This window comes from Phocoena phocoena, chromosome 20 (assembly GCF_963924675.1).
Source record: "Phocoena phocoena chromosome 20, mPhoPho1.1, whole genome shotgun sequence".
NCBI lineage: Eukaryota > Metazoa > Chordata > Mammalia > Artiodactyla > Phocoenidae > Phocoena > Phocoena phocoena.
In genome coordinates, this window is record NC_089238.1 from 1,553,688 (window position 1) to 1,567,570 (window position 13,883).

Genomic DNA, 13,883 nt, shown 5'->3' on the forward strand with positions numbered 1-13,883 from the left:
TTTCTTTTTGGTAGAGAAAGGTATTGAGAAATCAAGAACTGGGTCTTGGATGTGCTCAAGGACATAGGTGAACCGTTGCTTCCGGGCCTTCTTTGACTACACTGCATTTAGGTTCACAAACACTACTCATGCCATGGCAAGATACAAGCCATTAACTAAAGTTCAGGAAGTGTTTCAAACTTTTTCAATGTAAAGTTTATTTCAGGGGAATACACGAACATCAACTGTACAATTTGATGACTGATAAATGCATTTATACATGAAAAAACTTCCCAGTCTAGGTATAGAACAATTCTGTGATGCCGAAAAATGCCCACTTGCCTGATTCCATGAGTCTCTGAGAGTCATTCACTTTCTGATTTTTTTCAATGTAATTGTTTTGCCTATTCTTTCATTGGTATCTAAATTTAGCCCATACTAGGGAATTCCCAGGCAGTCCGGTGGTTAGGACTGGGTGCTCTCACTGCCAAGGGCCTGGGTTCAATCCCTGGTCGGGGAACTAAGATCCCACAAGTTCTGCAGAGTGGCAAAAAAAAAAAAAAAAAAAAATTTAGCCTGTACTAGTTTTATGAAATAGAAGTATTTTATTTGAAATGTTAGATATATTTATAAGTTTTAATTAAGGTTTTTATTGATACTTTTCCTGGGCTTTTTAATTAATTACCCAGGCATAACAAAATTATACGTGCCATCTAGTCAGTTCATGTCTGTCCTTGTGTACACATACTTTGGTCTCCTTATTCAGGAACATGGTTTGCACCTTCATCTTACAGCGTTAGGCATCTCTTCCTGTGGGCCTTGCACTAAAGGATTCTATTTTGGGTTTTCCTCACAGCCTCCCCATGAAGCAGGTGCCTGAAAGGCATCATTTTCCATAAAAGGAAATCGAGGCTCAGGGAGATAAATGTACTTGCTGAAAGGCAGGGAACTGATGAGCAGCTGAACCAAGCTAGAGACACAGTTTGGCTGTACATGGTGTTTGTGCTGTATAACCACAAAACTATGCCACATGGCCCCAGAATGGGCCAAGGTCTGGCACGATGGTGACCATGATGATGATGGGGATGGTGATGACAATGATGTTGATGATGGCAGCTGGGATTGTAACCATCAACAGACCCATTCATTAGGGAGCACCAGGTGCTGCCCTATGCACTTTTCATACACTAACCAATAGACCCTCCTACAGTCCTGAGCAGTAGCTACGACATTATCCTATTTTACCAAGGAGGAAACTGACACACAAACAGCTCATTGACTAGCACAGGGTCACACAGGGCAAAGCAGTGAAGCTGGAATTTGACGCATCAGTCGGCCTCCAGAACTGGACTCTTGGGTGCTACACAAAGGAGGAAAGGACATGCAGCAGGAAGGGGAAAGTGGAGGTGAGGGGTCAGTGGGATAGGGAGAATTTAATGGGATAACAGAGGGAGCCTATGGGGGGCGGTGATTTGGTGATTCCCAGATGTTAGCAGTTCATGAATCACTAAAAAAAAATTTTTGACTAGAAAGCTCACACAGATTTGGTAAAAAAAGGGCATTTCACACCCACATTTCAAAAAATAAAGGACTTTTACCTGGAAAGAAGGCAGAGGATAGCATCTCACAATGGAGGGGCATCTTCTAATGTAAGTTGAGCTTAATGAGAGACAATGCATTAGCTGTATTTTCATGACTTTGAGAGCACAGGGGTGCCAGAATTAAACGTGTGGTAATCGACAGTGCCTGGAACAGGCCTGACATGTGGTCAGTGTCAGTGGACATTAGTGATGGCCATTGATACCAGTGCTTTCGACTTAAATGGATGTACTTTTTATTTAACTTAAGTAGATTTATTCCAGGAGGGAAACATGCATTACTCTGGTAAATTGGAAAACCAGTTTGATTGGCTACAAATGGAGACTTGCCCTCAAAACACAACAATGAAATTGAAATAATTAAATCAAGTCCCAGGGAGCTCATGCTGCCTTCTGAAGCCTGTGAGTATAAAATTGTTCTCTCATAAAAAAGGGAAATTATTCACAGTCAGAAAATTATCAATAACAAAGCACGAATGGAGACTTCCTTTTGAAAACTTTAAGGCAGAAAAAAGGGAAAACGTTCGTCTTCAGTGTGTCCATCATGGCTTGTGAAGAGGGTAATTATAATCCAGGCAAACAATAAGAAATATAATACATGTTAGCAGAAAGAAAGAAAAAAATCCAATTGACCGTGCCTCCACTGCCGGGGGCCCGGTTCGATCCCTGGTCAGGGAGATAAGATCCCCAAGCCACACGGTGCGGCCACAACAAACATACAAACAAAATCTAATTGAATAGTAACATACAAGGATAAGTAGACAATGTTAAAATAGCTTTTACAAATATCCTACATTTGTTCTTGGAAGTCTACAAAAGAAAGATCTTGATAAAGGTAATCCATGTACATCAGTCTGAGCAATCAACATTTTATTTTATTTTTTCATATTTATTTATTTTCATATTTATATATTTATTTAAGTCCCCCCACACAGTTCTTTATGTCAGAGGAAAAAAATGCAGTAGAAAAGATGACTTAGGACTTGTTTTTGGTTAAGGGTAAGGATTATTTAAAAACCAAAAGGTGGGACTTCCCTGGTGGCACAGTGGTTAAGAATCCACCTGCCAATGCAGGGGACACGGGTTCGATCCCCGGGAAGATCCTACATGCCGTGTAGCAACTAAGCCTGTGTGCCACAACTACTGAGCCTGCACTCTAGAGCCTGGGAGCCACAACTACTCAGCCCTCGCACCTCCAGCCCGTGCTCTGCAAAAAGAGAAGCCACTGCAATGAGAAGCCCCTGCTCTCCACAGCTAGAAATAGCCTGCGCACAGCAACAAAGACCCAATGCAACCAAAAATAAATTAATTTATAAAAATAAACAAAAATAAATAAAAACACAAAGGTCATCAACCAAAGAAAATAAATTAATTGAAGCTTAATCAAAATTAAAACTTTGCTTTTCAAGAGATAGTTAAGAAAGTAAGAACTCAAGTCACAACCTATAGAAAGATATTTGTAAGAACTATCTCTGAAAAATGACTGTGATTCTCAATATGTAAATGGTCCCTATAACAATAACGAAAAATAACACAATTCAAAATATTCGCAAAACTTCTGAAGGCATGTGTCACCAAAGAAGTATAAATGGTAAATAAGAAAATGAAAATATGCTTCTCCTTATTACTCAGCATTGTAAACACATTTTAAAGCCACAGTGAGGGACTACTACACACTCATTGGAATGACTAAAATTCAAGCACTGACAATTTCAAGTTAATGAAGAGATGAAACAGCTACAACTCATATATTTCTTGAGGGAATACAAACTGATAAATAACTTTAGAAAATACTGTTGTACTCTCTTGTAATGCTATACATATACATATCATACGACACGGTAATCTCAATTGTAGGTATATCCTTAAGAAAAATTAAATCTTATGACTCAGGAATACTTCGGTGGAAATATTCACAGTAACAGCAGCTTTATTCATAAAAGCCAAAAAACAATATAACGTTTATGATTTTACTTTTTATTCCCCCGTCATGTGTTAAAATATCTAAACTAGTCCCAAGACAGAGTGGCTCATGCTAAGACCCAAATCTGAATGCTGAAACTTACTTCAATTTCTATCTCTTGCAGATATCTGGCTCTTTCAGGAGCGGAAATCTAAGGCCAGCCAATCAGAATATGCCTGATAAGCTTTAGTTTTTCACAACCTTGTTCCAAAACTTCCCTGTGCCCCACATAAAGAAAATTAACCTTTCTATGACCAATCAGCCATTGCCTAGTATGAATTCCTTGTTCTCAAGTATTTTTGTCTATGTAATCTGTGCATTCTGAATAGCTCTTCAGAGCTCCTCTCTATTTTCTAGACTGGATGCTTTCCAGTTCATGAGTCACTACGTAAAAGCAAACTATATCCCAAAATTAAAGTCTGTGAAATTTTCTCTTAACATGTATTAAGTTTTTTTTCATAATTGTATAGGTTTACATGGTCTGAATTTTTAAAACTTATTTATTTTTGGCTGCTTTGGGTCTTCATTGCTGCAAGTGGGCTTTTCTCTAGTTGCGGCGAGCGGGAGCTACTCTTCGTTATGGTGCTCAGGCTCCTCATTGTGGTGGCTTCTCTTGTTGTGGAGCACGGGCTCTAGGCGCGGGGACTTCAGTAGTTGTGGCACATGGGCTCAGTAGTTGTGGCTCCCGGGCTCTAGAGCGCAGGCTCAGTAGTTGTGGTGCATGGGCTTAGTTGCTCCATGGCATTGAATTTTTTAAATTCAATTTTACATTCAAATCTTGAAATCTTTCTTTGCTTCTTTTTTTTTTTTCATGCTTTTGGTAGGTATAGCAGTGCTACTTAGAGATATCTGACATGTTTTCTTATTATTACACTGGTTTACGTAGTGCATGTATCAATAGAAAGTATTTTTTGCACAAAGGGGCAGAGGTGTAAAGTAACTGCATAACGCTAAATACTTCTGCAAAGTAATTTTAATAGATACCCAATGGCAGTTTGTGATATTTACTAATTTCTTTAGTTTTACCAACATTTGGTAATGTCAGACTTCCTTAGGCTCATCAGTCTGATTCGTTTCATTTTCATTTTCCTAATGGAAAATAAGACTACTTTTTAAAAAATGTTGGTTGCTTTCATAATTCTAAACTGACGTGACATAGAAGAATTTTGCCTTCTCAGGTTTTAAATCTTTTATTTGTAGTAATTATCGAATTTATTTATTATTTATATATTAAATCTTTAATAATTTATAGATGTCTCAATATCTTCCTAAGTGTTTTCTTGTCATTTCAATTTTTACGTTTTTTTAAAGAAGTCTGTTATTATCATATAGTTTGTGTACATGCTGTGATAATTTTTATATTTGCTTTGAGAAGTCCTGCAAGGCATGCCAAATTAATAGTGTTGTGAAATGTGAAATAAAAATGAGTCACTTCTGTCAAGGGATTTTTAAAAAATTATATATATATATATATATTTATTTATTTATTTATGGCTGCATTGGGTCTTCTTTGCTGTGTGCGGGCTTTCTCTAGTTGCGGCGAGCGGGGGCTACTCTTCGTTGTGGTGCGCGGGCTTCTCATTGTGGTGGCTTCTCTTGTTGTGGAGCACGGGCTCTAAGTGTGCAGGCTTCAGTAGTTGTGGCACGTGGGCTTCAGTAGTTGTAGCTCGCGGGCTCTAGAGCGCAGGCTCAGTAGTTGTGGCGCATGGGCTTAGTTACTCAGCGGCATGTGGGATCTTCTCGGACCAGGGCTCGAACCCATGTCCCCTGCATTGGCAGGCGGATTCTTAACCACTGCACCACCAGGGAAGTCCCCTATCAAGGGATTTTTAACATGGAGCTGAGAGGCTATTAATTAGTGGACCTCCTGCACTTCCCCATCTTGTGAAACCATGAACTTTTGATCTGGGCCAACCTGCAAATATTCCAAGGATTCTGCAAAAACACCTGCAACTTGTCACACTAATGGACTATTACTTCCCTGTAGTGATAGCCTTAGCATTCAGTCCTGTTCAGTGGAGACTAGCTTCTGCCTCCAACTCCAATTAAAATTCTTTGTAATGCAAACCTCTCTTTGTCTTTAAAAGCTCCTTACTTTTATTCCCTAGCCCACACCCCCGCCCCACCGCCACCCATCCCCAAACCCCCAACGCCCGTGAAACCGGTCCCCTGTGCCAAAAGGGTTGGGGACAGATGGCCTAGCCCGACATCTTTTTTGTTGCTACTTAAATGTGTGCCCCGAATTGCAATTCTTTGGTCCCAAGGTAACGCGTTGTACTTGATTATTGTCTCTCAGGTTAATTTAGGTTGACAGTATCCACTATACAGTTATGTTTTCTAATTTCATGTATTTTTTTTTAGCCAATGATCAACATACTTTATTGCACATAATTCCCTTTTTTATTCCAAAATCTTATTAACTTGGTTTTTCTTATTTGAAAATACTTCCAAGGTTTTCATAAAAAACAAAAACAACAAATAAGGACTCTGGCTACTCTCAGTCTTTACACAACTGGAATGCTTTTTTTCTAATCTTGTATCAACTTTTATGTTGAGAAATGAGAGTTAAATCAGAATTTTAAAAAGATTAAACATACAGGGTTTGATGGGTCTGCTTTGATGTGTTGTTCTTCCCGCACGGACTTGGCCCATTAGTGCCCCGGAGTTTGGGGGAGGGCCTCCTCCGCCCCCGACTCGGTGGACCGATGGGAACTACATTACCCAGGAGACTGTGTGCGGACCGGCCTTGTTCTCCACACCAGTGATGGCCCCGAACAGGGGCTCTTCCGGGATTGTGAACTAGGAGTGGGTGGGACTTCCGGCTCCTTCCTGAAGGAGGTCGTTTGGCTGCTTTTGCTGCCGTCTGCAGGACCCGAGACTCAGGATCACTCGGTGGAGCCGAGCTTAGAGAAACAGGAAAGAACCAGAGGGGCGCCGTCCACACTGCCCAGGAGTGAGCGGGTTGCGGAACCCGCTTCCGGGATTTTCGGCCAAGGTCTCCGCCATTATCCTGCGCGTCTCCTGGCACCACCGCGCCCACAGGGTCCTATGTCAACCAACGCGGTGCAGGACCCGGCCCAGGTGACTGGTCCGCCCCCCCCCAACCCGATCCTGACCGAAATCTCAAGCCCCCAGGGAGGGTCTCCTGCTCAGGGCACTGGGGTTCAGTCCCCTGCTTCCAGAACTTTAGGTGTGCGTGTGTGGTGGTCCCATTTCTGACAGGCTGTGTGACGCAGTGTGGAGCGTATTAAAGGCTGTGGGTTTGGCTCGTGCAAAGACTTGGAGGTGCTCAAGAGCCGGGAGCATTCGGGAAACCTGGGGTTCCAGTCATTTCTGCAGGGAACAGAGAATTTAGGGAGGAGTCAACAGTCTGGGCCAACTGTCAGCATTCTGGGTGCTGCGGAGGGTTGTGAATAAATCAGACACACGGTCTGAGTTAGAGTTTTAAAGTATTCCAAAGGCTGCTCAGGGGAGAACAGATTGGAACAGACTCTGTCCTGAGAGTGGAGGCAGGGAGACCTGGGAGAGCCCAGTGCATTCCACTCCAGAGAGTAAGATGGCTTCTGGACCAGAGTGGTGCCTATGGAAGTTGTTGACCTGAAGCAAATAGACTGCCCGCTATTTCTATTGCAAAGATGGTTCCCCCCCTCCGCCCCTGCCCTCCTTCCCATCCTCCCCCCACCCCAACCATCGTTAGGGAATTGCAATTGGGGTGTGCAGCTATGGTGAGATATCACTTTTATGGAGATTAAAAAAGGATGTTAGCAGGGCTGTAGCCACCAAAGAGTCCATGGGTTTTTTGTTTTTTAAAGAGTCCATGCCTTTGCTTTTCATTGGCTGAGTCCTTTCCAGGAAAGAAGGAGTCTTCATCCTTTTGGATTCCGTTATTGTTTCAGGTCAGTGAGGGCTGACCCCTTCTGGTGTGCCAACTCTAATTGAGGTTTCTGTTTACTAATTTTTTTACGAAGGAATATAAGTAATAAGATTCTTAATAATTCTTAAAGATAATTAGCAGGATTTCCTGGTGCAGTGAATGTGGCTCTGACCTAAGGACAGAGTAAAGGACAATAAGCATTTTCTTTTGGCTGAGCATCTGGAAGACTTGAGACCAGCAACTGATGTGAGAAGTCAGTTTCAGGGAGAGATTAAAAGTTGGATTCGGGACATGCTGCTTCTGAGATTCCAAAGTTGAGGTAACATAGGGGCCGGTGGAATCTGTAGTCTGGAATTGAAGGAGGAGGTCTGTGGCTCACTGATGTCCATGTGGTTACAGACTAAGTCCTGGACTCCGGCCAATTCTGAATCTCAAATTTAAGAGGGAAAGTTTGGTCACTTTTCTGGGAAAGGGGACCTGAGATGAAAGAAGAGAGACCTGGGGCTGGCGGGCAGTGCAGAGCAGGTGAGACTTTCAGAGGCTACCTGAAGATGGGAGGGTCCTGTGGTTCCAGAGCTTTCTGGGGAAGCAAGGGTATAAGGTGTAAGGAGTCTTGCCTGGAATGGAGATGGAGAAGGATGTGTTAGATTGTGTAGATTCACTCCTCTGAACACTTAGCCGACTGTGCATTCGTTTTTGAGCCAGCAAAAAGTGGGCAATGTTGACCAGTCATTGAAGCCCAGGCCCAGTCAAGGACAGAGGTGCCTCAGCTCTCCCAGGAAACTACAAAGTTAAAAAGGTATAGATTTAATAAGTTAATCTTGTGTAAGCAAATAATAACTGCTTAATATATCTGTATAAAATAATAATAAATACATATATATATAAAATTTAGTTTTTGCCTTGGGCTCTTCACATAGACCTCTGAACCCCTTGGAATTTCCTGGGGGTTAGGACTTTTTTTTCACAACGACCCCATTTTGTCACACAGGAGTTTATTATGATGAGGTGACTTAGGGCAGTGCCCCTAGGTAGACTCAGGAGGGGACTGGTCACCAGAAAAACCAAGCAATTAGAAGTTTATACTCCCCCCCAACCCCCCAGCCCTGGGGCCTCCCAAGGATCAGAAGGAAACTAGAGACTAGGTATAAAAACTGCTGAAGAATGAAATTCAAGGTTCCTTCAGATTGGTGAACACATTGAAATTGCGGAAGTGCTGGGAGGGTGGCATGTACTGAAAGGGCCTGGAAACACCCTGGTGCCCTCTAGCGCCCCACCCCCCCCCCCAGACCTAGATATCTCTTCCATTGGGCTGCTCCTAAGTTGTATCCATTATAATAAACCAGAGAAATAATAAAACTGTTTTCCTAACTGTGGTGGGTCCTTTTAGCAAATTATCATAACTTAGGAAAGGTTCATGGGAAATCCTGAATTTGTAGCCAAGTAGAACAGAAGTACCGTTAGCCTGGGAACCAGACATTGGAACTGGCCTCTTTAAAGAGGGCAGTCTTGTGGGACTGAGTCCTTAAACCTTTAAATTCTGTCCCTAACCTCAGGTAGTGTCAGAATATGATTAAATGTCAGTCACCCAGTTGGTATCATAGAATCAGATCATTGGTGGTGGAAGAGACATCATATATTTGGTGTCAGATAGGGAATCACAGAAACCTCAAGGTATTGATTAAAAGTCACATTTATATAATGATTTGAAGGACATGTAGGAAATACCCAGTTTTCAAAAACATTTACAGAAATGTTAATCCTGTGTTCTGTAATAGCTCAGTCTTAGCATTAGATATGCACTAATGCATTTGATGTCTACACTAACATCATGAGATTGGCACCATAAATATTGCTATTATACACATAAAGACACTGAGTCTCAGGGACGTTGAGTCTTTTTGTTCAGGGCCATAGAGTTGTCAAGTTATAGCTCTGAAGACTGAGGATCCGAGGTCAGAGGGCAACCTCAGATGACTCATCTCCAGGAAAAGGAAGGGAGGAAACAGTTCAGCCTGTACATCCACACCATGATCACCTTTATCTCCGATCCTCCCTCTTTTCACAGGTTCCCATGGTAGCAGCAGCATTTATGGCCCCTGGACAGGTAAGTGGAAGAAACCCCAGTACCTACCCACACGTCATCCCTACCCCTGGTCCTGACACACAGATATAGGAGACAGTGTTGTCCTGGGATTGTGGGCCCTTAGGTCTGGGCCCTGGCATCATCTCAGGCACAGGACCATTAATCAAAGCCAGCAGTTGTATGGAGGTGTTCCCATGTGTCCAATGGAGAAGGTCAAGTGATAACATGTCCTTGGGCACAGACTGGAGATGAGACTGAGAGGGGAGTCTTCAGGGAACTGCCAAACTCATGATGTGGGCTGATAAAGCCTGGGGGCATGAGTCATTCCTGGGATAGCAGCCTGAGGAGCTGGGCCTCTCCTGAGGGGGCGGGTCCATGACACGTTGGCCACAGAGGAGGGAAGTGATCTGACGCTGGGTCTGAAGAGGCTGTTCTGCCTGCCGAGAGGAAGACTGGTGGTGAGGGTGGAGCCGGGGGCCCAGTGGAGGGCACAGTCCTGGTGAATGTCGATTGTGACTGGATCCTGGCAATGGCTCTGTAGCAGGAGAGGAGGTGAGTCTCTGAATCTCGTTTGTGGTAGAGCTGATTTTCTGCTGTACAGGATGAGAGAGAGTAGTCTGACATGACCCCAGGATGTTTGGCTCTAGGTGACGGTGGGGATGCCATGTCTGAGACGGGAAGTCAGAAGTAGGAGTAATGGACAGAAGGACTGTCCAGAGTTCCATGTTCCCATGCTGAGTCTGAGATATTGCTGGGGTCTTGCGGGAGGTTCCGCAGAGGCCTGGGGAAGCACCGCGTGCTGGGTGGCATGTGGGGAACACGGTGAGGTGCTGAAGTCCTGGGGCTGAGGTGGTGGCGTGGGGTGGGGTGGGGGTCACGGTCAGGCACGTGAGGGAGCTGTGACCCTGCAGGGCTGGGCAGTGGAGAGGGAAGGAGTGTGAGCATGGACTCAGGGCCCTTGTCCCCAGGCTTTACTCCAGGGGTCTGAGCACAAGTGTCATTGTATGTGATGTGATCTGTGTGATCTTAGGAGAGTCAACTCTGAGGAGAGTGGCTGAGGGGGTGTGTGGCAACCACAGAGCGTCTGTGAGACTGCCTGTCTCCCTCTCCGTTTTAACTGAATGATGTAATGCTAGCAAGTTCCTGTGGCATCAGGACCTAGTGTGTCTTCTGAGCTGGGTTACTGGGGTGGACGACCATGACCTGGGGGTCCTGGTTGCAGAGGCTGCTGTGAACTCACTTGTCCCCCTCATGACAGGGCCATGTGATCTTTGAGGATGTGGCTGTGTCCTTCTCCCAGGAGGAGTGGGGTCTCCTTAACAATGCTCAGAGACTCCTGTACTGTGACGTGATGCTGGAGAACCTGTCACTTATAGCCTCCCTGGGTAAGGACCCCTGTTCCCACACCATCGCCCCATACGGGACTCTGCCCTTCTTTTTGCATGGTTCACTCCATCCTTCCGAGCCTGGACCTTGGACACTGCTTACTTCCCTGATTTCCTGTCACTTGAGCTGTGTTCCCCCACCCTGTGTGTTGTTCAGCCCTATACCATAGATGTTGAAACCTTTCACAGAAGGCTTTGGTCTCAGAGGCTTGAAGCCTGCCCGACTGATACCACTTAGCTTTGCCACTGCTAGGTGTGTTGACTGTTCAGATGTGTGCAAGATCCGTGTCACATGTTCTAACCTTTTCTTGTGCACTGCCTGTGTCAGAAATTACAGACACTTACATGGTCACCACTTGTGGTCAACCCTAGATTATGTTTGCAAGACTCCTTAAGGTTCTTCTAGTGATACATCTTTTTCCTGAAGCCTGTCATTGGTTGGTTCACTCTGGGCCAGTGTCTTTCTCCTATTGGCCCTATTTTCCACTGAGGACTTTGATCTGGTAGGGTTCATAGTCACCCATCCTGAGCTGAGGGATGGAGGCAACCCTGGGTGCCTGGCAAGGTAGGGTCCTCTCTAGTCATAGGAGGAGGGTTAAATGTATCCTGGGCCTGGTGAGTAGGAGCTGTAGGAAGGCGTGATACATTGATGAGTTCTAATCCTATAGGGAAATGTCCTTTCTCCACGACTGTTTTAGTCTTAAACTCATCATGGCTGTACCTCATTCTATCGTTCTTCCCCATTTTGACACTTTGCCCCTTTTATGTATCTACTGTGGGTTCTTTCTCCTGGCTCTTTCTATCTCAGTGTCATCCACATTTCTCCTTTTCCTCTCACTCTGCAATGTTGTCTAATAGTCTCTTCTTAATGTATCTTGGGAGGTGAAAGTACTTATATAGTCCTTGAACTCTTGGTAGTCAGGTGTGAATGGTGTGAATGCCTTTTCCTGGAGTGGGACACACATTCTACCCAGTACACTTGTCACCACCAAAAAATTCTGCTGAACACCGTCGGCCGAGGAGTGGGTTGTTCCAGGCCTCTACTCCTAGTACAGTGCCATATCCTGGTGTCCTGTGTTCTTGCTGTTTATAAGATCTCTCCCTATTCTGTGACCATCAGAGGTCTAGTACTCACAGTAGCCCCTTCTTCTACCTGTCTGCCTCCCTTGTTTGAATCCTGCACAATGGACTTCTCTGATGTGTCATACAAAAACTATAATGGGCTCCTGTCCCATAAAAGTCTCTGTGCACTTTATCAGTTTTTTTTTTGTTTTCCTTTCAGGTTGTTGGCATGGAGTAGAAGCTGAGGAGGCCGTTTCTGTAGAACAAGTGACGGAAGACAGGAATCCAAAGCTGGAGCCATCTATCCTGAAGCCTCTTACTTCTGTTACAAGTGTCCAGGCAGAGAAAGATGCTTTGTACTTGGCTGACAATATGTTCACGTGCAGAGAGGTTGAGAAGTCTTTCCTAGGCACCTTGGGCTTTCCCCAGCACCAGCCCTCCCATGATGGAGAGCATCCATGTAGAAGCAGGCAGAGCAGGGAGGTCTCTCACCCTGGGCAAGGGCATCACAAGTGCAGCGAATGTGGTAAAGCCTTCAGTAAAAAGTTTAAATTCACGGAGCACCTGAGAGTTCACACTGGAGAAAAACCTTATGAGTGCAGTGACTGCGGGAAGTTCTTTAGACACAGCTCCAGTCTTATTCATCATCGGAAAGTTCACACAGGAGAAAGGCCTTATGAATGCTGTAATTGTGGGAAAGTCTTTGCCCACAAATATAAACTTTTTGAGCACCAGAGAATCCACACTGGAAAAAGACCATATGAGTGTAATGAATGTGGGAAAGCCTTCCTTCGCAAGGATTCACTTGTTCAGCACCAAAAAATCCACACTGGAGAAAATCCTCATAAGTGCGGTGAATGTGGAAAGTGCTTCCTGTACAAAAATAACCTTCTTGTGCACCAGAGGATCCACAGTGGAGAAAGGCCTTATGGGTGTAGCAAATGTGGAAAGTCCTTTGTCTTCAAAAAAAGGCTTCTTTATCACCAGCGAATCCACACTGGAGAAAGGCCTTATATGTGCAGTGAATGTGGGAAAGCCTATGTCTACAAAGGAAGTCTTATTGTGCATAAGAGAATTCACACTTTAGAGAAGGCTTATGGGTGTAACAAATGTGGGAAATTCTTTACAAGCAGTTTTGCCCTCAATAGACATGAGAATGTTCACATTGCACAAAGGTGTTATGAGTGCAGTGAATGTGGGAAAGCTCTCAACGGCAAAGTTAAACTTGCTGAGCACCAGAGAATCCATACTGGAGAAAGACCCTATAAATGTAATGAATGTGAGAAAGCCTTCATGCGCAAGTATACACTTGTTCAGCACCAAAAAGTCCACACTGGAGTAAAGCCTTTTAAATGCAATGAATGTGGGAAGCCCTTCACTTACAAAACAAGTCTTGTTGTCCACCAGAGAATCCACACTGGAGAAAGGCCTTATATGTGCAGTGAATGTGGGGAAGTCTTTGTCTACAGAAGAAGTCTTGTTGTCCATCAGAGAATCCACACTAGAGAAAAGCCTTATGAATGTAGTTCTTTGTAAGCAGCTCCAAGCTCACAAAATACAAAGTTCACACTGGGGCAATGCCTTCTGGACTTATGCTTTCCTTCACTTGAGTTAATATCTGGCAGCACAACTCCTATGTAGTAGAGTAGGTGAATGTATACCTTATATGTGGCCAGTCTAACTTTTCTAAAATGGTAGTATCTTTTTATAGTCTCACGAGAAGCAGCAGAACATGAGTTCCTGTTTTTTACATTTTTACCAACACTTGGTATGTTCAGGCTTTCTAATTTCAGTGATGTCATAGGTGTATCTAGTGATTTTAACTATTGACACAATGTGAGAGGTTTTCCATGTGTTAATTTCCAACCATATTTCTTTTTTTCTTTTTAGTTTTTATTGGAGTATAGTTAATTTACAATGCTGTGTTTCAGGTGTA

At 43.9% G+C, this 13,883-nt stretch overlaps 1 protein-coding gene across 1 annotated transcript; it reads left to right on the forward strand.

Annotated features, from left to right (window-relative positions):
• Nucleotides 1–9,488: 9,488 nt before the first annotated feature.
• Nucleotides 9,489–13,483, forward strand: LOC136140884 (zinc finger protein 17-like). The gene is made up of 3 exons (XM_065899030.1): nucleotides 9,489–9,521; nucleotides 10,759–10,885; nucleotides 12,168–13,483. The coding sequence occupies exons 1-3, from the start codon at nucleotides 9,489–9,491 to the stop codon at nucleotides 13,481–13,483; spliced, it is 1,476 nt and encodes a 491-aa protein (XP_065755102.1).
• Nucleotides 13,484–13,883: the final 400 nt, after the last annotated feature.

Bases quoted from the DNA above. Each gene is read 5' to 3' on its own strand.
- LOC136140884 (XM_065899030.1), top strand. From the start codon at position 9,489: ATGGTAGCAGCAGCATTTATGGCCCCTGGACAG. The intron at 9,522-10,758 runs GTAAGTGGAAGA...CCCTCATGACAG, and splicing joins CATTTATGGCCCCTGGACAG to GGCCATGTGATCTTTGAGGA. The intron at 10,886-12,167 runs GTAAGGACCCCT...TTTTCCTTTCAG, and splicing joins GTCACTTATAGCCTCCCTGG to GTTGTTGGCATGGAGTAGAA.